Source organism: Leopardus geoffroyi, chromosome B2, assembly GCF_018350155.1.
Source record: "Leopardus geoffroyi isolate Oge1 chromosome B2, O.geoffroyi_Oge1_pat1.0, whole genome shotgun sequence".
Classification (NCBI taxonomy): Eukaryota; Metazoa; Chordata; class Mammalia; order Carnivora; family Felidae; genus Leopardus; species Leopardus geoffroyi.
Window position 1 is genome coordinate 48,614,138 of NC_059332.1, and position 23,248 is coordinate 48,637,385.

At 45.3% G+C, this 23,248-nt stretch overlaps 1 protein-coding gene across 8 annotated transcripts in view; it reads left to right on the forward strand.

The window, feature by feature from the left end:
* The first annotated feature begins 1,490 nt into the window (after window positions 1-1,490).
* Window positions 1,491-23,248, forward strand: part of TFAP2B (transcription factor AP-2 beta) — a 30,272-nt gene continuing 8,514 nt past the window's right edge. For 2 of the 8 annotated variants that reach the window (XR_006717256.1, XM_045498510.1), the window contains exons 1-6: window positions 1,495-1,868; window positions 5,054-5,080; window positions 6,329-6,787; window positions 11,633-11,693; window positions 19,686-19,905; window positions 21,562-21,680. Coding sequence is in view for 7 of the 8 variants with exons in the window: in XM_045498510.1 (XP_045354466.1) it covers window positions 1,788-1,868; window positions 5,054-5,080; window positions 6,329-6,787; window positions 11,633-11,693; window positions 19,686-19,905; window positions 21,562-21,680 (967 nt within the window). In the remaining variant the exon portion in view is untranslated. Of the gene's footprint in view, window positions 1,869-3,411; window positions 3,682-3,857; window positions 4,861-5,053; window positions 5,081-6,328; window positions 6,788-11,632; window positions 11,694-19,685; window positions 19,906-21,561; window positions 21,681-23,248 lie in introns of those variants that run through there. The other 6 variants (XM_045498509.1, XM_045498512.1, XM_045498514.1 and 3 more) reach the window with 6 other exon arrangements.

Below are 23,248 nucleotides of genomic sequence, written 5' to 3' on the forward strand. Positions count from 1 at the left end.
ACGGAAGGAAGAGTAACAGGGTGGAAGGAAGAGAGGAGGGAGGGAGGGAGGGAGGAAAGGAAGGAGGGAGAAAAGGAAAGACCAAACATGAAAATTACAACTGGAAATGAAGAAAGGGTTTATTTCCTGAAGTTCTTTCTGAAGCACCTTTTTTTGGCGTTCCTTTCATTTGACTTATCGTTAAGAAATTAAATTTAAAACCTGCAGAATTGTTGGGTCTGGATTGTATGGAGCTTGTCCTTGGTTTTTATCGAATCCACCGCGGTTGTCCGGAGCCCTCTCCTGGAAGAGCGTCCTTCCCCGCGCGCACACGGTAGCGCTCAGCAGTCGTGAGATTTACAGACAATCGCCCTTTGCAGATTCACTCTTATCAGGTTTAATAACTTCCATCCCAAATCGCCCCGTCCCTCCTCGTTCCCTCCTGTCATTTATTTTCTGCCCGGGGGCAGGGATCCTCCACTGGATTTCCCTTCTGGCTGTGGGAATCCTTCCGTACCCTGAGAGGGAGTAGAAAAATAGAGGGGGTGGGAAAAAGGAATGAGGTGAGTATTCGCTTCGGGATGAAATTGGTAAACCTTGTGCCTTTTTAGGGCTCCCGTTTTCAAGGTTTGGTTAACTTTGTTATTGTTGTTGCTTATGTTTTCCTTCTGGGAAAAAAAAAAAAAAACAAAACTAGACAATTCACCTAAGGGGGAAAAAAAAACACTCAGAACAAAAACAAACAAAATCCATACATGCTAAAATATTTTTCACTATTTCTTTTAAGAACATCCTGCTTAAATCTTCCAAAGGTTCAGGTGACCATTTGTTGACTGTCCGTGATTAAAACCACTTAAAAGTTACAGACAACAGATGCAGATATAATGTCCTATGTCTCTACAAAGAAGGCTCGAAATTAAGATTGTGTGAATGTCTGCATGTGTTGTTCCCAACATCTGAAAAAAAAAACACAAAACTTCATAATGTGGAGACTCTAGCCAAGAAAAGAATGGCACATAGAATTCGTTGAAAATGCACACAAATAACCCTTAAAATGACAAACAAGACAGATTGAGGTGTTCATACAGTATTTAAGTTTCCAAACATGTAGGACAAAATGACCAAAAAATATTAGAAATGGTCACTGTGGTGAGCTGGCTTTTTTGGTTCTATTCGGACAGAGATACAGTTAAAAAAAAAAAAAAGTTTGTAGACATCAATACAGAGAAATTGCCCTAAAAAATCCCCAAATCCAGCTTTCAAAATACCCTCCTGCTGAACACACATGAATAGGAGCTTTTGTGTTTAAAAATCTCAGTAATGGTCCCCCTTTTAAAATCTACATAGAAAATGGGGGGACTGCTGGTCCCCTGGTTTCTCATTATGAATTGTAAAGACTTTAGTCAGTGGCTACAATGATTCATCATTTTCCATATAGAGGTTTTTAAATGTGTATGTTTCTATTAATCACACTGCACGCCTATCTCTCCTTTAAATGCATGTTTAGAGTCTGTAGACTCTGCGTGACCCAGGGGTGCTTATATAACTCAATGTGGGTGTCTGGGTGTAAATACGTGTTTATGATTTTTATAATATATATGTCTGTGGGTTGCATCTAACTCCTGTGTGTGTAATAATGTTTTTCCCTCTGCTGAGGCTTACTTCTCCAGCCTATTGTTTGAGACAACAGATATAAGTTGCGATGGGAGAGGAGCGTCGGATTTGGTGTGTATCCCCCATTTCCAATTATAGATGGATCATTACAGACAGCGGAGTCCTGAGAAGCCAGACATCTGCTCCTCACATGAATGCACTCACCTCCTAGAGACCAGGCTGCCATCATGCTCTGGAAGCTCGTGGAGAATGTCAAGTACGAGGATATCTATGAGGTGAGCCGACACCCCCAGATGCATCTTAGAGCTTTGCAGATACAGAATTTGAGCTTCTTGACACCCCAACTGATATATATTTTTCAGCTATTTAGTCGTAGATTTCCGGTCGGTTTTCTTAGCTTTCTCTAACTTTTAGAAAAGCTGGCTGGGGGAGAGACTTCACTATTCGGAAAAAGGGACTTTAAGGTTGAAATCTGGCTACTTTAAAGTTAGGAAATTTCTCTCTTTTCGTTCTTTTTTTTTTTTTCTTTTATTTTTCTTTCCTTCTTCTTCGCCCCCCCCCCCCTTAGGCTTTGATGGGGAATGTGGTGCTACTCAATGTGGGCAGAGAAAATAGAGACTGATCAAGGCAGAGGCTCTCCTGGGTTTGAGTGTAGGAGAGAATTAGATGTTCAAGCCTCATTCGTAACAGACTCGGGCTTTTAATTTTTATTTTCAATAATATTTCTGAAATCGATAACAAACGAATCCAAGTAGAGGACGGAAAATTAGAAGGAGGGAGGTAGATAGCTAGATGGGTGTCGATAGAGCAGAAGCTAAGGAGTCCTAGCAGACATTTTTTTTTCTTTTTTTAAAAATCTTTTTCCTTGTGTTTTGCTTTTTTGAGAGTCAGTGCGTCCAACACCCCGTTTGGGGGTATTTTTAACGCAGTGTTCTGCCCTTGTTGAGCGCGCACGGCTCTCCAGCGCTGGGGTTGGCGCAACTCTTCTGGGGCGGGGGAAGTTGCCCGGAGCCCGGCGGGGCCGGGGCCGGGGCCGCGCTCGCCGCTGCCCTGGTCGGCCTCCGGCGCCGGCTGACGCGGCGGCGGGGCGGCTCCGGGGTTGGCGGGCGAGGCGGCCGGGCGGCCGGGCGGGGCGCGCGGCGGGACGGGGAGGGGACGGCGGCGGAGGCCCGCGGAGCTCCGCTCCGAGCGGAATGGCCTCGCAGACCCCGACTTGGGAGCCGTGGGGAACAGGGCAGCGCAGACTCGAGGAGACGTCGAGGGAGGGAGGACGGAAAGAAGCGCTTGGAGGGAGGGAGGGCGCCGCAGAGTTAGGGAAGGGGGCAGGGGGAAGCTGGCGAGCCGGGCGACCGAGACCGTAAAGCGGAAAAGTTGGAGAGAGGAGGAGGACGGGAAGCCAAGTCCTGGGCGACCGGCGCCAAGTAGCGCTCGCTCGGTCGTACGGAAAGGTCGCGGTGGGACGCACAGAGGTGCCCCGAGCCGGTGGGGGAGAAAATGCGACCCCGGCACTCCGGGAAGATTCTGGAAAGCGCGGCCGGGAGGCGCCTGGCGGATACAGGGAACCGGCCGCGGACAGAAGCGGCCGCTAAGCCCCGACTGACGCCGCGGGCCCAGCCTCAACCCCGCGGACTGGGGCTCCGCGGCCCCACCGCCGCCCGGCCGCCGCGTCCCGTCCCGCAGGCAGCCAGCGCCCCCAGCTCCGGCCGGGCCGGAACCCTAAGTGTGTGTGTGTGTGTGTGTGTGTGTGTGTGTGTGTGTGTGTGAGAGAGAGAGAGAGAGAGAGAGACAGAGAGACAGAGAGACAGAGAGAGACAGAGACAGAGAGACAGAGATGATGAGGGTTTTCCTTTCCTCTTTGTGGCGGTGTATCGACTGTAACGAAGAGCCGCGCCTCCGCCTGGTGGGGCTTGTTTCGGTTCGGCCTCCTTTTCTTTCTTTAACAGGCGGGATAATGGTAAAGTCGAAGGCGCTAGAACTATCTTAAAGAATGTGAGCGCCCGAAGTGAGCATGACACTCACGGAGATGGGGTCATGGTGTGTGTGAACAGCTCGGAATATACATAGAGGGATTTCAGTGGGTTCCCAAAAGTAAGCAGGATAAAACTTGTTCTTTGCTTACGAAAAGTAAACTGGCTAAATGAGATAGGAGGGCGGGAGAGCAGAAAGAATAGAGGGAAAGAGGAAGAGGGAGGAGTGGAGTGCAAGAGGGGTAGAGAGAGGAGACCAAAATGGGAAGGAGGAGGGAAGAGAGAGAAGAGAGGGGAAATGAGAGCGAGGGAAAGAGAGGGAGGAGAGAGAATATTGCAGGTACCCTTATCTGGCTAAATTTTCTGATCAAAACTATAGGAGAACCAGCAGCCCTGTGGAAGGAACCTTTTTAAGTCCGGAGGAAGGTTGAACTTTAACAGAAATGGCAGTCAGGCCAGTTGAACGGGTTCCTGAAACATCCCAGAAGGTTTTCTGTTGCCCCTGGCTTTGCCTGGAAAGGATACATTTAGTGTACTTGGAGATTGATTGCATATATTTTAAATTGTAAAAATCACAGACTGAGCAGTGAAAAGGGACTGGTCACACAAGGGATGAAAAAAAAGCCCCATCTCTCTCCAGTCCTTTAATAAATCAGCATAATCTCCAATATTGAGTGCAAATCTGCAAACGTCACTTGTAAACAACCAGGCCCACCGGTTTACTTTTCTCTCCCCTCCAAATGATGAGGCAACGCCTTTCTATTTTGTTTTTCTAATCTGCACACAAAGCACCTAGGGCGATCAGTTCTTCCCATTAGGAAAGTCCCTCTCCAGGAACAAGGACACCTACATTCTGTACAAGCCCCCAGCGATGCTCTCCCTCACTGCCTTGTCCAAAGTAGCAGGGGCTGCCTTACGCGTGTCCCCGGCTCAGTTAATTGAAGTTCTGCCTCTTTCCTGCTAAACTTTTTCCCCAGTCTGCCTTTGCCAGCCCCCTCGTCTGATTACATCTAGTAATTCTCCACTGAATGAACGTCATTTACAATAGTAGGGGAGCTCTGCGCTCGCTGCTGCTTCACGCTCCATTTGTCCTCCATTCTCCCTTTAAAGTACTCGTGTAATATTAATAGTCATGAATATCAATTATTATGAGGCGGTGTAGGCAAGCGGAGGGAGGAAGGGGCGCTGGAGCAGTCTGAGCCCAGCTTCGGGTGGAAGAGGACTGTATCTGGAGCCCCGAAGAGCGGCAGAAGAAAAGAGGCCAAAAAGACAGCAAGAGACCCGATGAACAGCTCTGTCTGTGTGTGACAGGCATCGCCAATCTTGTTTGGGGGTGGGGGGGGGATTTTTTTTTTTTTTTTTTGATGGCTTGTCCTGGAAACCCCTCAAGCTCGGCTCCTGTGTCCAGCTCGTTTCTCTGCTGGACTCCTTGATTTTTTTTTTTTTTTAAATCACTGTTTGATTTTGAGCAGTAACCAGGCTTTTTTTTCCAGATGTTAGTCCACACCTATTCATCCATGGTGAGTTTGGATTCACGTTGTACCAGAATTGCATGCTTCCCCCTCTCACTGTCTCTCTGTCTCTCCGTCTCTGTGCGTGCGTCTCACTCTCTCTGTCTCTGTCTTCCTTTGAGCGCCTTTGGCTTGGTAATTTAGCACCATAATTGGAGGAGGCTGCAGCTGCTTCTCTCTGCATTGTGTGTTCTCCGTCTGAGCTCCATGAGTCAGCTGGGGAGGGGGGAGGCCGCAGAGAAAAACTTTTTATTTGCCACTGCAGTTTGGAAATTTAGGTGACAATTTCTCCAAAAAAGAATCACGGGGATTTTACCAAGGCACTTCCACAAAGGACAGGGAGAAACTTAAACACCCCTCTCTCACACACACACCTCCCCCTTCTCCTTCCACTCAGTTTGCCACTCCAGACAGAACCAACAGTAAGTTGTCTGGGCTTTTTCTTGTTTTTCCTTCCCCAGGTCCTTAATTTTCACACCCTGGAGTATCATAGCATTAGATACAGAAAAGCAACCATAGAAATAACTCCTTCGAACCACGACTCAACTTAAAGGAACGTGGGTTCAGGATGTAATTTCAAATGAGATCCATTTCAATCAAACAGTATTTAAATGATTTAATTCCTCTTGGGGAGGGAGGGGTGACTGGGAACTCAGAGTAGGCAGATTTCTCAGAGCTCCTGGAATTATCAGGTTGTGTGGGGAGCACTTGGTCAGCTGGCTGGGTTGCCAGTGAAGGCAGAAGTTGGTTTGGAACAGGAGCAGCAGCAGAGCAAACAGTATGAAGTTTTATTTGTTATGCTTTGCACCTCTGGAAGAGTTAGAAAAGATAGTTTAAAACACCCAGAAGAGGAAACACTGTACGGGAGGCTCCTATATTTTTAATTAAGGAATTTAGAATTCCCCCCATCCATTCAGTTACTTGACCCTTACCCCTTTTGCCTGCTTTGCACTCCCAACAGAAGGCTCAGATGTTGGTTAAGTGGGTGGTGATTCTACCCACTTTTCCCCTCAAAGCCTCGCGTTTGGAATTGCTGAAATCATGTGCCCTCTGAGTCAACCTGGGAGTATAAGTTTCAGACTCTTGCTTCCCCTGTCCTGGGAAGAATGTACAGAAGCGGGGCTTCTCCATTAGTCGCTTGTATTTTTTTTTCTTTCTCTCTCTCTCTCTCTCTCCTCTCTCTCTCTCTCTCTCTCTCTCTCTCTCTCTCTCTCTCTCTCTCTGCTTCTGTCTCTCTCTCCTTCTCTCCGCTCCCAGGACCGGCACGATGGCGTCCCGAGCCACAGTTCCAGGCTCTCACAGCTGGGCTCGGTGTCTCAAGGACCTTACTCCAGCGCCCCGCCGCTGTCCCACACCCCGTCGTCAGACTTCCAGCCGCCCTACTTCCCGCCTCCCTACCAGCCGCTCCCCTACCACCAGAGCCAGGACCCCTACTCCCACGTCAACGACCCCTACTCCCTGAACCCACTGCACCAGCCCCAGCAGCATCCCTGGGGGCAACGGCAGCGGCAAGAAGTGGGTTCAGAAGCCGGCTCTCTCCTGCCCCAGCCTCGGGCCGCCTTGCCCCAGCTCTCGGGCCTCGACCCCCGGAGGGACTACCACTCGGTCCGCCGGCCAGACGTGCTGCTGCATTCGGCGCACCACGGCCTGGACGCGGGCATGGGTGACAGCCTCTCGCTGCACGGCCTCGGCCATCCCGGAATGGAAGACGTCCAGGTAACCACAAACAAACAAATGAGAAGGACAATAAATAAATAGTGAGTGCCCCGGGAGATGGGAGGGATGGGGGAGGGGCACTCTGCATCCTGGTAGGGGGAGAGAGTTTCCATCTTTAAAACAGGACTAGCTGGACACGACTTATATAACTGTTTATGTGTTATGCATGTAGTGGCGATTTCTGGAGGTCCAGTTATGAAAGCTGGAACCACTAGAAATGAAATCTTGAAGGAGAAAGAGATGCATGTACGGGCTGATAGTTTAGGGTCATCACGATCAAGGCTAGTTGTTTTTCCTCTTGACTTAGCTACTTCCTTTTTCTCTTGTACTTTGTGCTAGCAAGCTAGGTACCCTCCCAACCACCACTGCCCCCCACCATGCACGTTCCATAGTGGGCCTGGCCCCTGACAAGGCAGGTGAAAGCTTGGGCTGCTTAGAGTCTGGGGCTTCAGCATAGAGGTGCAAGGGCCTCTTGGGCTCCAGAGGTTCCTGCTGGATGTTAAGCATGACAATGCACATGGGGCAGAAAAACATGTGCTATGATCATCCAAACCAGGTCCTACTTTGAATGTCCCATAAGCTGCTGAGCCCTTTTTGAAGATAAATGAGTTCCAAAGTCATCTCCGGAGAAATGGAATAATTGTAGGGGTGGGGGTGACCCAGAAAGCCATAATTCTGCTTGGGAGTCCAAGAGGACACATACCATTTTGGAGAATTGTTTTCACCTCTTGGTGCATCAGACGACTATGGAGCAGTATTCTCCACATCCCTCCTCAGTTCTCCCCTCCATTAATACTCTCCTCTCCCCAAAGCCACCATCCCAGTTAGACAGGCATCACGTGTTTGTTTCTTAAAACAAAAGGCTCAAAACACTCCCCCCACCCACTCCCTAACCCATCTGCAACCTACACAATGGAGCCTGATTTGGTTGAGAATACTTGGTTAAACTAAACAAAGAAACATCAAAGAAATGATTTCGAAAAACTGTCTGGGTGATTCTGAGCAGGTCTCCTTTTGCTCCCTAATTTAAATAGTCTGCAGAAAGGATAAATGCGGTTGAAAGGTATTTGACACTTTGGTCTCATTGGCATAGTTGTATATATTGTGCATCGTTTTAGACGTACCTCGAAAGCAAAGGAAAATGAAATGGGAAAGGGAAAAGTCCTCCTGTTTTACCTTACTGGGGAAAATATACATTTATTTCGGACAGCTAAAATGTGGTGACAGCATCAAATGCTGCCTGTGTGTAGCCTGTGGTGGTTTATTGTTTTAGAAGAAATTCAGTTATTTATTATTTCCCAAAATAATGGGATCACATGATGTGTGGCTGGATTTACCCATAGTAACATGAACGATAGTTTTGTTGGTTTAATCAAGCTTGATGATCCCTGTCTGGAGATACTGCTCATTTCAGAATACCATACAAGAAGGAAATATTTAATAGCTTTTTAAAAAATGTATTGAGGTAATATGTGTCTGGGAGGGGGCAAGTTTTTAAATTAACCTTTCTGAGTACGGCTCAAAGTGCTAGATAATGAAAGTGGACCAACTCATCACCACTGCTGTTGGCAATGCTAACGCACTGGCCGTGTCACCACCACCCTGCAGGCCCAGTGACTCAGTCAGTCGAACCCAGGAATTCTCTCAAAACAGGGAATAGATTTCTTTGGTCTCAGTTTAGTTTGGTTTTAGTTTAGTTTAGTTTTTTAGTTTTTTTTTTTTTTTTTTTTTTTTTAAGATAGAATTGTGAGGGGTTTTGAGTGTTTGGTCAAATGCAAAGGACGAGGGAAGCACAGGACCAGTTCAGGGTGTATTGGGGAGAACACCCGCATCAAAGCGTCGCGCGGCAGGCTGAGTTGTTGCCTCGAAACAAGGACTGTGGAGGTGCAGAGAGCCCAGAGGAGAGAAGGTGCAGGCCCCGGCCCACGCATGCTCCCCACCTCTACCCAGTTCCTCCCCCAGAGGCTTCCAAACCCGTCATCTGGCGGGGTGGGGTGGCTCGCGGGACTTTCTCTGGACGACCTTCAGTGCACGGGGTCACGGGGGATACATCCTGCGCTTGTCCCAGGCTGCAGGGAGGATCTCTGTCTCCGCGGCGGCGATGACAGGCCTTCTGAGGCAGGGATGCGCTTGACACGACAGGGGGCAGGTGACAAAGAAAGACAGGGGAGAGATGTACCTAGGACCGGGCCCGAATGCAGGGGCTTCGCCTCAGCTGCTCCATCCCGGAGGATCCACTCCGAGTTGCTGGGGGGGGGGGGGGGGGGGGGGAGGCGGGTAGGGGTGGGGAGAGGGGGGAGGTGAAGTTACCCGGGCCGGTGGGGATTTCACCGTTTCCTGCAGCTACGGATTGGGTTGGCTGCGCCTGACCAGTCTTTAAAAAGGGACCAGAGGGTGCCTCGGCCTGGACCTCAGTCACTTGTACGAACTCGAAGACCTAGTGTGTGTTCCGGATCCCTCTCCCTGCCCCCTCCCAGCCGCGGACCTGACAGGTCCCCAGGGCGCCGCTGGGCCAGAGGGCCTCACCCCGAGGGGTACTCACCTGGCCGAGGGTTGGTTTGTGGGTATGTCGTGTGACCCAGACACACGCGGAGGGCCACCGCCCCGACCGACCGTGAGAGAAGAGGAGGGGAGCTAATTAACCAAATGCTTCTAATATTTTTTTAAATGAAACTATAAAACCCTGTCAATTTCTATTTCAATTTACTCACAGGGGCTATTAAACTAGCAAATCGCAGTTTGGGCTCTGGGTATGCTACATTTCACCCATTTGCGTGTATGTGTGTTGGGGGGTGTGCACTGTTAAAAAAAAAACTCCGGAAAAACAGCATCAGAGAGAAAGATGGAGTGAGATGACACCTACTTTGGAGTTTAGTTGTCGTGAACCCCTCTTTTCTTCTTCCAGTCTTTGCTCCCTAACCTCGCGTCACCTCTACTACCCCTGAGTATAAGCATATAAGGACGTTGTCAAACCCCACCACACACACACACACACACACACACACACACACACACACACACCAGTGTCTTAAAGCAACCCCTGGTATCACTTTTAACTAAAGAAGTCTAGTAATTACGAGTCTGAGTTGTTTTTCTGCGCTTCCGCATGCAGTCCTAATTAAATCTTTACGATCCTCCCTGTGACGATTAAGCGCCAGCATGCTGCGTGAATATCCTGTACAAAAACCCAGCAGGCGGCCGTAATTAGATAGAAAATCAGACAAGAGCCTTCTCATTAACTACCACAACTACCCCACGTCGCTGATGAGGCGTATATACATATTTACGTATCGGCGTGAGGGTGAGGTGTGGGGGCGCCCTGGGTCCCGGCCCGCGAGATCCGGGGCCTGCCCGCCCACAGTCACCGACGACTATTTTGGTCTTGAGTGGACGCCTCGCAGTGTAGACACGTGAGCATGGCAAGGCGTGAATCGTGTGTGTGCGCGCGCGCGCACGTGGGTGTGCAAGGTGGGGGTGTCCTGAGGAGTTCCGAGCAAGTTGTATGAAGTATTTGTTAAAGCGTTTTACTGTTTCTTAATATGGACATGGCATGTTGCAACATGGAAAACGGGTCTTACGGGGAATAACAATTTTCCTCACCTTTCCGACAACTGAAGAGTGACTCTTAAAAACGTAAAGAAACAAATTAACATGCTCCTCCCCCGCTCCTCGTGATTAGATCATCTCGTGTCTAACGTGCTGCTTGTTTGGGGTAGACAGGCTCTTCCTTGTGATGAACACACACCCTGTCTGGGGATGAGGTGTGAGTGGGTGGGAGGTGCTGTGAAAACACAACCTCACTCCCAAGCCGTTTGCTTTTTACTTCTCTGTCGAGTGGGGGACAGATTGGTCCGAACGTAGGTTTCTAAGAATCAAGGAAAGCAGCGGTATATTTCAGAAAGACCTAGCATTTATTTTTCATTTGGGGGGTGGGGTGGGGAGAGGAGGGAATACAGTGCTTTTGGATGCCCTGGGACGCACAGCCAGAACTTCTGTATTTGTGCATCCTGACAGTAAGAAACTCATCCCAACAGCCATTTCCCCTCAGAAGTGCTGCCAACACCCAGGGTTGAAACTCCCCTTTAGGATAAGACTGTGGCACAGAAGATGAATGCTCTTTGCCAGAACCTAGGTGCTCACTGGGAGGATCGGGGGCTCTCTGTGTGTCTGTGGTTACTGTGGCCCTAACAGGTGTGCTTCTTGCTGGGAAGTAGCAGCAGCAGGATTGGGAGGGGAAGCAAACTGTGCAGGTTCCTCTGAGGGATTGTCAGGCAGCAAGAAATTCATAGCACACAAGGACGTGTACGGACTGAAGAGTGTGTGCGGTCCTGCCAGCTTGCAAACGTGTTCCTATGTGTTGCTGTTTGCATTCCATTCCAAATTGCTCAGACTTTAATTAAAATCCCATAATGTAAACTATTATGTATTTGTAAAGTGACTCTGGGGTTAAGATGTGCTGGGATAGAACTGAAAACAGGAATTATCCGTACTTATATTGGTGAAAATCTTTCAGCTGTTGCCAAATTTTCACAATTCATAAGAGCAAGTAATATGAAAGTTTATATGTCTGTGTAACATCTATGTTTAATATAATAACTAAACCAATACTGCATCCCAGATGTCTCTCGCAGTTTCCTTTTTCCTCCTCTTCCATTGGAAGAATTTATAATTTGGGTGACTTTCATTTCTATGTTGATTTGGAGGTAATAATGATAATAATAAAACCTCCCTTTGTGAATTAATATAAATGGAAATAACAGAAACTCCAGTTTGGAATGACATGATTTATGTGTGCAATTCTTTAATATCCAGTCAATTTGAATAGTGATGTTTTTATATTCACAGTCAGTTGAAGATGCCAATAACAGCGGCATGAATCTATTGGACCAGTCTGTCATTAAAAAAGGTATGGATTATTCCTCCCAAAAGTAAGCAAAGTTTTCCTGTGCAGTCATGTCTTTATGAGTTTTCGCTTTGGGGGAATTCGTTATTTTATAAGAGAGAAATGTTTGTGCACAATCACAGGACAAAGGTGTAAAAGGCATGTTGGGAAGAAGGAAACGGGGAGGGGCAAAGACAGAAACCCAGATGAGAGAGACAGAGGGACAGAGACTGTTGCCACTTTCTCATGGTACATTTGGCAGCAATTGTAGATACATCTTAAATAACCGAACTACCATTGTGTGTGGAACTGGTTAGGAAACACTGCTTTCAAAAATGTGCTATAATTATTTCATTTATGACTGGAGTTTGCTGAGCTAAACCCTAACCTAAGTCATTGAGACAGGTCCTTCTCTTGTTTTTGTATTTGATTTTTGTGTGTGGTAATTCTGTTCCCAGTTCTCTGTCTTTTATGAGTTCTTTATTATTTTTTTTTTAAAAATCCTGCGAAATGTGTTGCTAAATATGCACATCCTGAGAAGTTGAGACAGCCTATGCACATTTCTAAATCTTCCTACATATGCATTCATGATTTAGTGTGACTGTGGAATCACCCCATACTGTTAAAGGGCATGTGATATTAACAAATGTTTGCAGTCTCTTGTACAGCTGTAAGCAAAATAATTAACTAATTAAACTAATTAAATGTAATTACAATAACTCATTTCGGGCGTATTGCAGCTGCTTAATTTTTCCCCCTCTCTTCTGACAGTCACTGAGAGAATGCCTGGCGATTAGTGTGGCTGCCGAAAGGCCCGAATGTCACTCACATGCCACCAATTTAGGAGCTTGAATGTGTAAACAGTGCAATCTTTAATTATCGCTAGAGCTGGTATTTGGAGATACAGTTTTAACTACTGTAACCCTTTCTTATCGATTCCGGAGAAGGCCCGTCCTTATATTTGATGTCAACAATCCCTAGCTTCCGTCAGTTATGATTAATTTGAACCACATGACAGTCACAAAAACAATTAAAGAAAAGGTGCTTTGGAAAGGAATGCAAAATCAAGCCTGGTACAGAAGAAGGGTTGTGAAGTAAGGATTCCAAACAGGGTGGGGTATTCTAAATTATCTTCCTTTACACAGACAGAAAAAGTGGCTTTGGAGGTGAAGGATGGGAGCTGGGACAGGGGTGGGGGGAGCTGTACTTGAATAATGCCATTTGGCTTTGGAATGTAATATCCTGAAGAAGAATGGTGAGATTTGGGGCAAAACTATTTATTTTGAGTGTTGCTCCAAACATCTCTCCCTATCTTCTTTAGATAGTGTCATTTCAGTTTTTAATGCCAGCTTTTCGGTTTGCTCGGACACCCAGGCTTGGTGCTTAGATTTGCAACTGTGCTGACAGCTCACTTTCACCATTTCCTCTAGGGTCTTCTCTTTTGGATAACTGCTAGTTGATGGGGGCAAGGCGGGGAGAGTGGGGAAGTACTTCCCCATGGCTTTTCTGTTTCTTTTTTGTTTTAGCCCCCCCCCCCTCCCTTTTCACCGGAGGCTAGAACCCCTTATCTCAGGGTTCTGTATCCTAGAAACAACATTTGGGCTGTCAGTGGGTCATGCCCAACAGATGACCAATCAGAAATGTTATTAATAGGCAGGCCAATAAAAATATTTGGAATTTAGCTTGCTTAACAAAATGGACCTGAAAACATTCTTAGATGTAGGCTGCTTTGGTTTCAGGGCTAGTATATGTTTGTCAGCAAAATATGAATATTTATGTATAAGGGTATCTCCAGGAATAAGGAGAATATTGAGTAAAGTGGCTGGTTCTGTTCGAAAACATGCAATACTTTTTATGGCCTCTAAAGCCTTTTTTATTTATTTTTTAATGTATAGCTTAAAACATCTAAGTGGCACTCCAGTCACTTTATTGATTTAGGGGGCATGGTATGAATATGAAGTGTTAGGTCAACTCCATTATTTAATACTTCAGGTATTTCCTTTATTACATGAAGAAAAGATCTGAGTATCATATATTTATCTGTAGAGAGTCATGGGTAAAATAGAAATAAGTGGTTGATTTACTTTTCTAGATAACTGTGAATCATTGAAAATAAGGGTATGGATTTACCTGCTTCTTCCTGGCCCTCTGGTCTCTCATTTTTGTCCCCTCCCCAACCCTTATGAAGGATATCTCCCAGAGATTAATTTCATAAAAGAGGAGGTGAGACAGTTTTCAGAACTAAGTTTTCTACATTTCAACAATGGGCAAGGGACTCGGTTGCTTAATTTATTTTCTAATGGGTTTTTAGAGAGATCTTTAATTTTTATTTTTTATAGAGGGATTTTTAAAAATCTACCTCACTAATAAAAGTGCAGCCACTGGCCCAGGTTTCGGTGTCTCTGCTATTATATATACTGAAGCCAGAAGACCTAGGCATAAAAGATAAAGGTCTCTATGTCTCTCACTGTCTCTAATTATGGAGGGACTCTCTCCTAAAATTTAACCAATTTTTCACCCGTGTTGATATCACCTCATAGATTATAGGCTAGCTCTCCTGTTATGTTTGCTATCTGGGCTTAGCTGACATTTCTGAAGTAATTTAGTTAAGAGGAAATGAGTTGTTCCCAGTAGAGAGAGCAAACGAGTGGAGTGAAGGTAGCCAGCGTGATAAATGGCTCTTTCATTTGAAGATCTCCAGAGCTCGTTTACGGCTAATTTTCTGTATTGGCCCCCTTTGAGCTATTAATGCAATCGGCAGGGACCGTGGCCCCTCTCCTCTTAGCTGCCCCATTAGAGCTCCCATTAAGCTGCCGAGTCTCAACTCCGTGGCAGGAGTGGAGGGAGTAATGAAAGGTGCTTTTTAAACTCTCCTAATCTAAACCGGCAGAGGGTGGTTAATACGATTTGAAGGGGGCTGGTCAATGAGCAATCAATAAAGTAATAATGAGAAGGATTCGGTACATTAACAGTCTAAAAATCCAACGAGACATTAAAAAATCATTCTTAACTCTCAGTTCCATTAAGATTAGGATTCTGGGCCGGGGAGGGGCTGCGTTGGTGCCCAGCTAATATAAATGATCACTGCCACCATCCTATAGCCTAACTAAAAAAGGCTCACCTAGGCTTTAAGAAGAAGTGTTTGGTGCATTCAGAGGCCAAAATGCAATAGGTTTGACACCTTAGAGAGCAGAAAATATGCTGGGATTTCTTGGAAAGGCTAGTGTGGCTGGAGTCCAAGGTTCAAATGTGACTGTGGGGCATTTTCATTGGTCTTGGGGATATCCTGTTTGGTTAGTTTCAGTTCAACCTCAGTTCTTTCCCACTTTTTTCCCCATTAGTTCTGGCCCCTTCCCCATATAAACACTTTGATTTGGTGTGGATTTTCTTTGGGGGGGGAGGTAGGAAGAAATTGCCAATTTCAATTACAATGTTGGGATTCTTCCTTCTGACCTAGAAGGTAAAAAAAGCACCGAGAGTTATGTCAGAGCCTCTGAAAGGGTTTGAGTTTCCCCTCAAAGGAAGAGGTTCACATTTCCAGAGCTGACTTGGATCCCAATAGGTATTTATTCAACTCAAGACTCTGAGATACATTCCAGCCACCCAGGGAGTAATCAGAGTTCACAGAATTTTTAAAAATTTTTATTTATTTTTGAGAGAGAGAGAGAGTGAGTAGGGGAAGGGCAGAGAGAGAGGGAGTTACAGAATCCGAAGCAAGCTCCAGGCTCTGAGTTATTAGCACAGAGCCTGACGCGGGGCTCGAACTCACAAACCCGTGAGATCACGACCTGAGCCAAAGTCAGATGCTTAACTGACTGAACCATCCAGGTGCCCCAAGAGTTCACAGAATTTCAAAGTTGGAAAGCTCAGACACTCTTCTCCAACTCCCACCCTCCACCCCCAGTGGGGAGGAGGGGGGAACTGAGATCAAGAGAAGATAAATGACTTTCCCAAGGTCCCACACACCAAGTAAGTGATGGGACCCATTCAGTTTATAGCTTCTTAGACTTTGCCCCTAAAGGATGCTAACACTGGATGTTCGTAGTTCTTTATATGCCAGCTTTCTTTGTGAGAATCCTTTTATTTTTCTTTCCAGGATTTCAGTGCTCACATTTATAGATGTGCTGTATATCCATGTGAAATAATATTTAGCCCTCAGGTAGATGAGAGACAATGCAAGTATAAAAAGAAAAGGGTGCTCTGCTGGTAAGAAGTACTTATTTCAAGCAGTATTCAACCTCTTGTTGGCTTCCTGGTGTAGCTTACATATTTAAGTCTGAGTACCTTTCAGAGGGACTTACCTTTGAATCCATTAGATGGGTTCATTTCTTCCTTTCTTCCCCACCAGCAGATCAGACCCACAAAGGGTCTGTTTGCAGTCAAACACAGAGATCTCAAGGCTACGGTTTCATAGTTAAGTTTAAAAAATACACATTAAGAGCTAGTCTATTAACACTTTGGTTCTCTATAGTCCACTAATGAATAATATTTTCTGTAATCAGCTTTCCTTCCTCTCTCCTTAAATAAAACTCCAGTCACTCTAATGAAATACTGATTGGGTTTAAACCTTTTTTCTTCTCCCTAATATAATGCCAGGAAAAAAGGAATGGAGCAAGTTTTGTGGATGTTACATGCAGAAGTTGGCCATGATATGCAACTGAGAACTGAATAGGAAAAAAAAAAAAAAAAAAAAAGAAAAAAAACCAACCAGTTTTAATGTATGCACAGAAAATTGTAAACATGTAAAGAACTGAAAGCTTCACGCTGAGTTTTGCTATGCTCCATTTCCTTACCATTTCCTGCTGTCGCTTTAAACCTATCTTAGTCATCTCTGGGTTCCATGAGCAGGAACAGTGTGCTCATAATTACTAACAAATCAACCGGGTCCTGTTGCTCTCTGGGTTTATTGATAAGCTGGAGGAAAGCAGAAGGGAAAAGACAAAGAGAATAAAACATGGGGTTAATCAGCTGAGCTAAGCAGGTGTGAAAGTGGAGGGGAAGTTAGATAACACTGCTAGGGATTCAAAGGAAAGTTAGGACAAGAAATGTGTAGGGTCTAGTCTAAGATACCAAGATTAAGGTCAGAGTGGGAGAGGGTTAGAACCTGAAGATGAGAGAGTAGAGGGTAGGAACATGATTTATACTTAAATTAGAAAATGGAAGGGCACCTGGGTGGTTCAGTTGGTTAAGTGTCCGACTTCAGCTCAAGTTATGATCTCAAGGTTCCTGAGTTCAAGCCCTGTGTTGGGCTCTGTGCTGACAGCTCAGAGCCTGAAGCCTGCTTCAGATTCTGTGTCTCCCTCTCTCTCTGCCCTTCTCCCACTCCCACTCTGTCTCTCTCTCTCTCAAAAATAAATAAACATAAAAAAATAAATTAGAAAATGGAAATATAACCTGAAGCATATCTGCTCAAATGGCTTGCATCTTTGGGGGGCGGGGGGAACAACAACAAAAGAGGACAACAATGTGTTGACAGAAGCTGACTGGATTGGTGATATTTAGGTGATAATGCATTTGAGGAAAGGTACAGTCCATGGAACGGAAGAGAACACTATACATTCCCCAAAGGAAATGGCTCTTGTCAGGTAAATCAGGCAATTAACAATAGTGAAATTAGAGGGCAGGTTATAAAGTGTCTCTAAAGGCTTGGCTTTTAGAGACATTTAAAACTGGGACTCTGAGAAGCAGGTAAAATTCCAATCCTAAGGGGTATTGGTTGTTCAGTATGGGAAACGGGAAATGAACTTACTATTTTCAACTTAGTAAGGTTTTTTCTTCTGTTAAAATATTCTATAGTGAGGTTTATTTTCTGTTAAAATATTCTTTCCAAATAGTATTTAAATATGAAAATATTGCTGATGTCAAAGATGAGATTTTTTTTTACAACTTATTTCTATAGTTCATACCATGTTAAAATTACAAAATTATATCTATATTTTGGAGAAAAGTTTCTCCAAGGTTACTTGAAGCTAATTCCCATGATCGTAAATTATTTGTTTATAGTTCTTGAATACAAATCTGAAATATGGAAATCAAGAGTGCTGTGAAGAATAAGATCATATTAGATGTGGATGTTGTGTAAGAGAATTAAATGACAGGGTGTTCCCACCAAAATCACTGTCTTTTAAATGACTTTAACTCCATATTTTACTCAAATGTAATTAATACTCTGTGACTTTTCATTGGTTCACTCTCAAAAGGGAATATGAGAATGTGATGAGGGGAATCAGAAAGAAGAAAACATGTTCTGTAGCCCCCCCCACCCCCCCAACCAGGACAGTGCAGAAGATCCACTCTGTTACCTAACATCACTCACCTGTTCTGAGACAGGGCCTTGAACTCTGCAGATCCAGAAATACTAAAACATCTAAGGAGTAGCAAAAGGAAATGCTCCAGGACCTCCATCCATTCTCCTAGGAAAATCCTTTTCCATGAGATGTTTGTAAAGGGCCAAACTGCAATTCCTAATAAATAAAAGATTTGGGACCAACCTGGCTTTCAGGAGTCTCCAAACAATCATGGAAGTCTGAATGCTGGAATCTGTAGTAGAGAGAATAAGCTGTTACAAAAATACTCACTGTTGGTTATTCTATACAAGAGAAGTTGTACAACTTGTTTGACATGTAGAGTTTTAGGCTCTGGATGGTGGAAAAAGCATGTCTTCCCCTACCAGGATGATAGGATAAGACATAATCTTTATTAAAGAGAAGGAATGGGAGCCTTCTTTTTCATGCCAGATGCATGTTTCAATAAATCCCCTGAACTGGTGATCAACAAATATTGTTTGAAGATTTGGGGGCTTCATATCCCATCGGAAGAAACTAAGGTGTAAGGCAAGCCAGGAAAAGTCACCTGCCCTGTGGCTTCTAGAGCCTGCAGAAAGAAAATGAGCTTCAGCAGTGTAGAAGTCCAAGGGAGCAAGACTGCCCGGGAATTGGGAGATTGACCATTCATTGTTCCTCATTCCCAGCCCTTTGGTTCTACTGAGCCCCGCCTCTTCCTGAGGTGCAGATGACACTGAAACACAATTAAACAGAAATACAGGCTGGAGAGACTGAATGCGCCTGGGTAGCAGTGGCAACCAGCTGTCAGCTCTTATTAACTTCTGCATAAAACATACCTTGAGTGCGGTTTGTTATCAATTACTTGCCGAAATGAAACAACTGGGGCAAGGCAAGACCTCCGCTCACATGAATTAGAGTGATTGGTTGATTGATCAGGGCACCTGTTGTAAATCATAACTGCTCCAAACAATCACCAGCCGGTGCTTTAGTTAATTTGTAAACAAAATTCATGTCACTGTGGAATTGCTTTCACTGGAGAGGAGCATTTGGGTTCATTTCTAAATGAATATGTTGTTATGATGTAGGAAAGAATGAGATCCACTTTTACAGAAATGAGCAGCTCTTTCGAGCCCAAGCTTAATGGTATTACTTGGCTGTTCTTGAGCACAGTGTCTGAAAGAGCCCACTCTCCAATGCTTTCCAGTGATGACCATAGATTTGGGTCCAATAAGAAAGGAGGGAGGGGTTCTCATACAGAACATTGGTATTACCATTTTATATCATTGATAATGTAATCACTCCCAGACTTCAGCACCAAATATGATTATTATCCTTAGGGGATGGATGAGGAATCTAGGATTCAGAGAGGTTCACTGAGATATCTAAGGTCACAAGCTAGCACATGGTGGAATAGGATTTGCCGGGTTTCACAGCATAATTCAAACTCTGGGCTGTCTGTTTTGATTTTGTATAGTAAGCGGGACTGTGGCAAGGGGGAACTCATAGCTACACACATGGGGTAAGTTTCCAGAGGAGTGATGGCTTTTCCATTTGTTTGTACACAGTGCTCTGAACGCACCGCAGCCCCACTGGAACAAACACTTCCTCCTCCAGCTTTCCACTTGGCGCCTGTCCTGTGGCCTCGCCCCTGCGCACGCACCAACACATTCTATCAGCCGGTCACCAGGATCGAAACCCGGTCACCTTTATGGCATATTTTTTTTCTCCCTAGTTCCGGTTCCTCCCAAATCTGTGACTTCTCTGATGATGAATAAAGATGGCTTCCTGGGAGGCATGTCCGTCAACACCGGCGAGGTATTTTGCTCGGTCCCGGGCCGTTTGTCTCTGCTCAGTTCAACTTCAAAGTACAAAGTAACTGTGGGAGAAGTTCAGAGACGGCTTTCGCCCCCCGAATGCCTCAATGCGTCTCTCCTCGGCGGCGTCCTCAGAAGGTAAAACCCCCAAATCGGTTATTATGGGGTGAAGGAAGAGGGCTCTCCCGGAAACCAACATACAGCCCGTCGCAGTTGCCTAGCAACTGGGCGTCCAGAGCGCGGGCCCCCTCCCCCCGCCCCCCAGCTGCGCGTGCGGAGAGCTGCGGCCGCCACGTGCTGAGGGCAGCGCGCGCAAACGCCGCCGCCCCGGGACCCACGCGCCGCCAGCGCGCACCGCCTCGCCCTCCCGCTGCGATCGGTGGCGGGAGCCTCCCACTTTCCCTGCCCTGTGCCTGGCGCGGGACTCCTTCCCAGCCCCAGGACACTTCGAGGGCGTTCTGTAGCCTGAGTGAAACTCAGAACCGACACACACTTATCTAAAACAGAAGTTTCATGGAATAAACCACTTTGTACCAGTAACGTACTGTGATACTTCTGTGTTTTGTTTTAAAATATGTTTGGTGGCCGACTGAATCGGTCACTAGCCACCAAAGCATTGTTCCCTCGGCTTGAAAAATTCTGCACTAGACTTGCGACCTCTTGTCTTCAGTAAGAACACCGCCAATAATAACAATGGAATATTAACAGTTATCCCGTGGGGGCATTCAAATGGTCCTCAATATTGGAGGAAGACATTTCATGGACTCCTTGTGAAAAATGGAGGAAGAGGTGGCTTTTATCTTAAGATTTTAAAGCCTCTCCCCAGATTCTCTGCCAGTGCCTGGACAGAGGACACTTTGGTAGTGTCTCTGATAGGAAGGTGACGCTGTAGGAGACGAACTTTTCAAGCTGGCCTATTTGGGGGGTTGAAAGTCCCTTTCTTTCCTAAAAGTGGCTGTGTGAACTGTACCACCAGAGAGGTCAGAGTAACTGGGTTTTTTCTTGTATTTTTGCCAAGACTTTAGCACATACAGGAGAGATGAGGGAGGAAGTAAGGGGGTGACTCATGGATTTTTCTCACTTTGAATCCTTTTGCCGTGCTCTCCAAGTGAGTCCTTTGAGTCCTGGAGTGTGGAAGTTTCTTTCATTCACCCCCTGGGCATTGAGTGTGTGTGTATAAAACTTGCTATGAGATTAAGTGAGATAATCAATATACAGTGCTTATCGCATAACTAAATTCCCTAAAGTGTTAGTTTAACTGTTATTGCGATTACCATCATCATGTTGGTTTCATGTTTCAGTCTTCCTTCCCCTTTTAACCCAACTCCATCTTACAGCAATTCTTGACCCCTTCCTTCCTCGAAAGGCCCACCTGTTTCAGCTAGTGCCTTCTCTCTGAACCACCCAGTTCTTTCCTTCTTTTCGGCAAGGTAGCGCTTGCCCAGTTTCTGCTTACCAACTGGCTCCATTACAAGGAAAGAGCTTGTGTGTTTGCATGTGCAACTTCTACCTTTTCTGGACCCACAACCTACATCCTAATTATTCCCATCTGGTATCATTTTATTTTCTCACGAGATAAAAAAAAAAAAAAGACTCAATTTTTTTATGCTCTGTATTGCAGAAATTAAGCAAACCTCAGCAAACTATCAGCAAATAACCACAAGGAAAGGGGGAAAATGTGCTAACCTCAAGTTAAAACCTCTTCAAGCTCCACTGGGCTTTAGATTGCTAAGTCTAAACTTTGTTTCAGGAATACTCTGAGGTTAATCAGAATGTTAATTCTTGCAATTTCAGAGCCAAATCGAAAAATGGGGGGAGATCTTTGCGAGAAAGGCTAGAAAAAATCGGTTTGAATTTACCCGCGGGCAGGCGCAAAGCAGCAAATGTCACGTTACTCACCTCCCTGGTGGAAGGTAAGCAAGACGTGTGGCCATTTCACGAAGTGGCTGAGTTTAACTGTTGGCTGAAGGCTGACATTTTACACGTTTCATGATTAACTGGAAATCACTGCAATTGTTGTGCCCTTATGAGTCGAATGTCAAGAGGCTGCCTGAGAGAAGTTCAAAGGTCCTTTTACTTAGAGGGAACTGGCAATTGTAGAGAGGCCAAAGGACGTGTACAAGAGTCCCTAAGCTCTGGAGAGTGCTCAGGTCCAGACTCTAAGGCAGTGCAGCGGTCACTTGTACCACCATGTGCAGGAGACAGTGTGTGAAACTCCCTCTGTATGAATTCTCGCAAGAGTAACTCTGTAAGCAGCAATCCATTTTATATTCCTCTCCTTCCCAGGTTCTACCTCTGAATCGTCAGTAGTAGAAAGCACATTGTCTTTTTTCATAAGGAAACTATTATTGCACTCCTGACCCCTAATGGTTATTTTAAAACTCATGCCACTCCCAGGGTTCTATCTCCTGCTGATTATCTGGGACTTATTATTATTATTGAAATATGGCTTAATAAGGCCAATGACGCCTAGGAGAAAACAGGGTGCAGGGTGGTGCTGAGGAAACATGGAGGGGAGTCACGTATGATCTTCAGTGTAGATTCATCAATTGTGAATTAAAGAGCCATAATTATGACAGGCACATTCTAATTTGCTCATCATTTTGGGGTTGGGGATGATATTTATGGTATGTAATAAACAGGAACTTCTACACAGTTGAGAACAAGAGGATCTGCAGTTAATTTGTGGGACGGGGAAGGGATAGGAAATACAGCCAGATGGTCTTAATGAAGGAAGTTATAGAATTTTCTCTAGAGTCTAACATGTTGGTCTTGGTTTTTTCTTCTATTTTTATGGATGTGATATTATGACACTCCTGTGGGGAATTGGTTTTTGGAGGAGATCTTAGAATATGTAAGCAGCAACCATAAAGTCATCACATTTACAGGCATTGCACTTTGCCATCTTTAAGGCAGAGTTGCCTGGCCCAAACTTACCCTCTGGGGAAGCAGTCACCAAATTTCCAGATCACACTGATTAGCAGTTGATTCTCAGCCTGGGGGGTTTAGTTTTTGCCCTTCAGGGATTTGTTAGTATCACAATCCTCATTTTAAAAAGCAGTCAAGGTTATCTCTGCCTAAGACTTGAATTTGGGTGTAGTAGGAAGGAAACTGTAAAACTACTGAAGTTACAATAGTTAGTTGGCAATTTTCAGTTTTATGGATCTGGATCGTTGTAAGCACCATGCCTGAAGTCTTTTGTTGTTACTATGATAATGATGATTAAAAGTAAGTCATGCTCCTTAAAAATCACATAGCTATGGGATAATTCACCATATCTCTTTACCATATTCAGGATCTTCCCTGGAACAGCTAAGGCTGTGCATGAAGGGCTATTAGTGTTTTATTTGAAAGGTCTTCCACATAAGCTGAGGACTCAGATGTCCAGGTTTTCTATAGTTGTTGTGTCATCTTTCTGCAGTAGAAAGTTCTTGAGTAGGAGAATGATGACAGGAACCTCTGAGGAGAGACCTGAAACCTA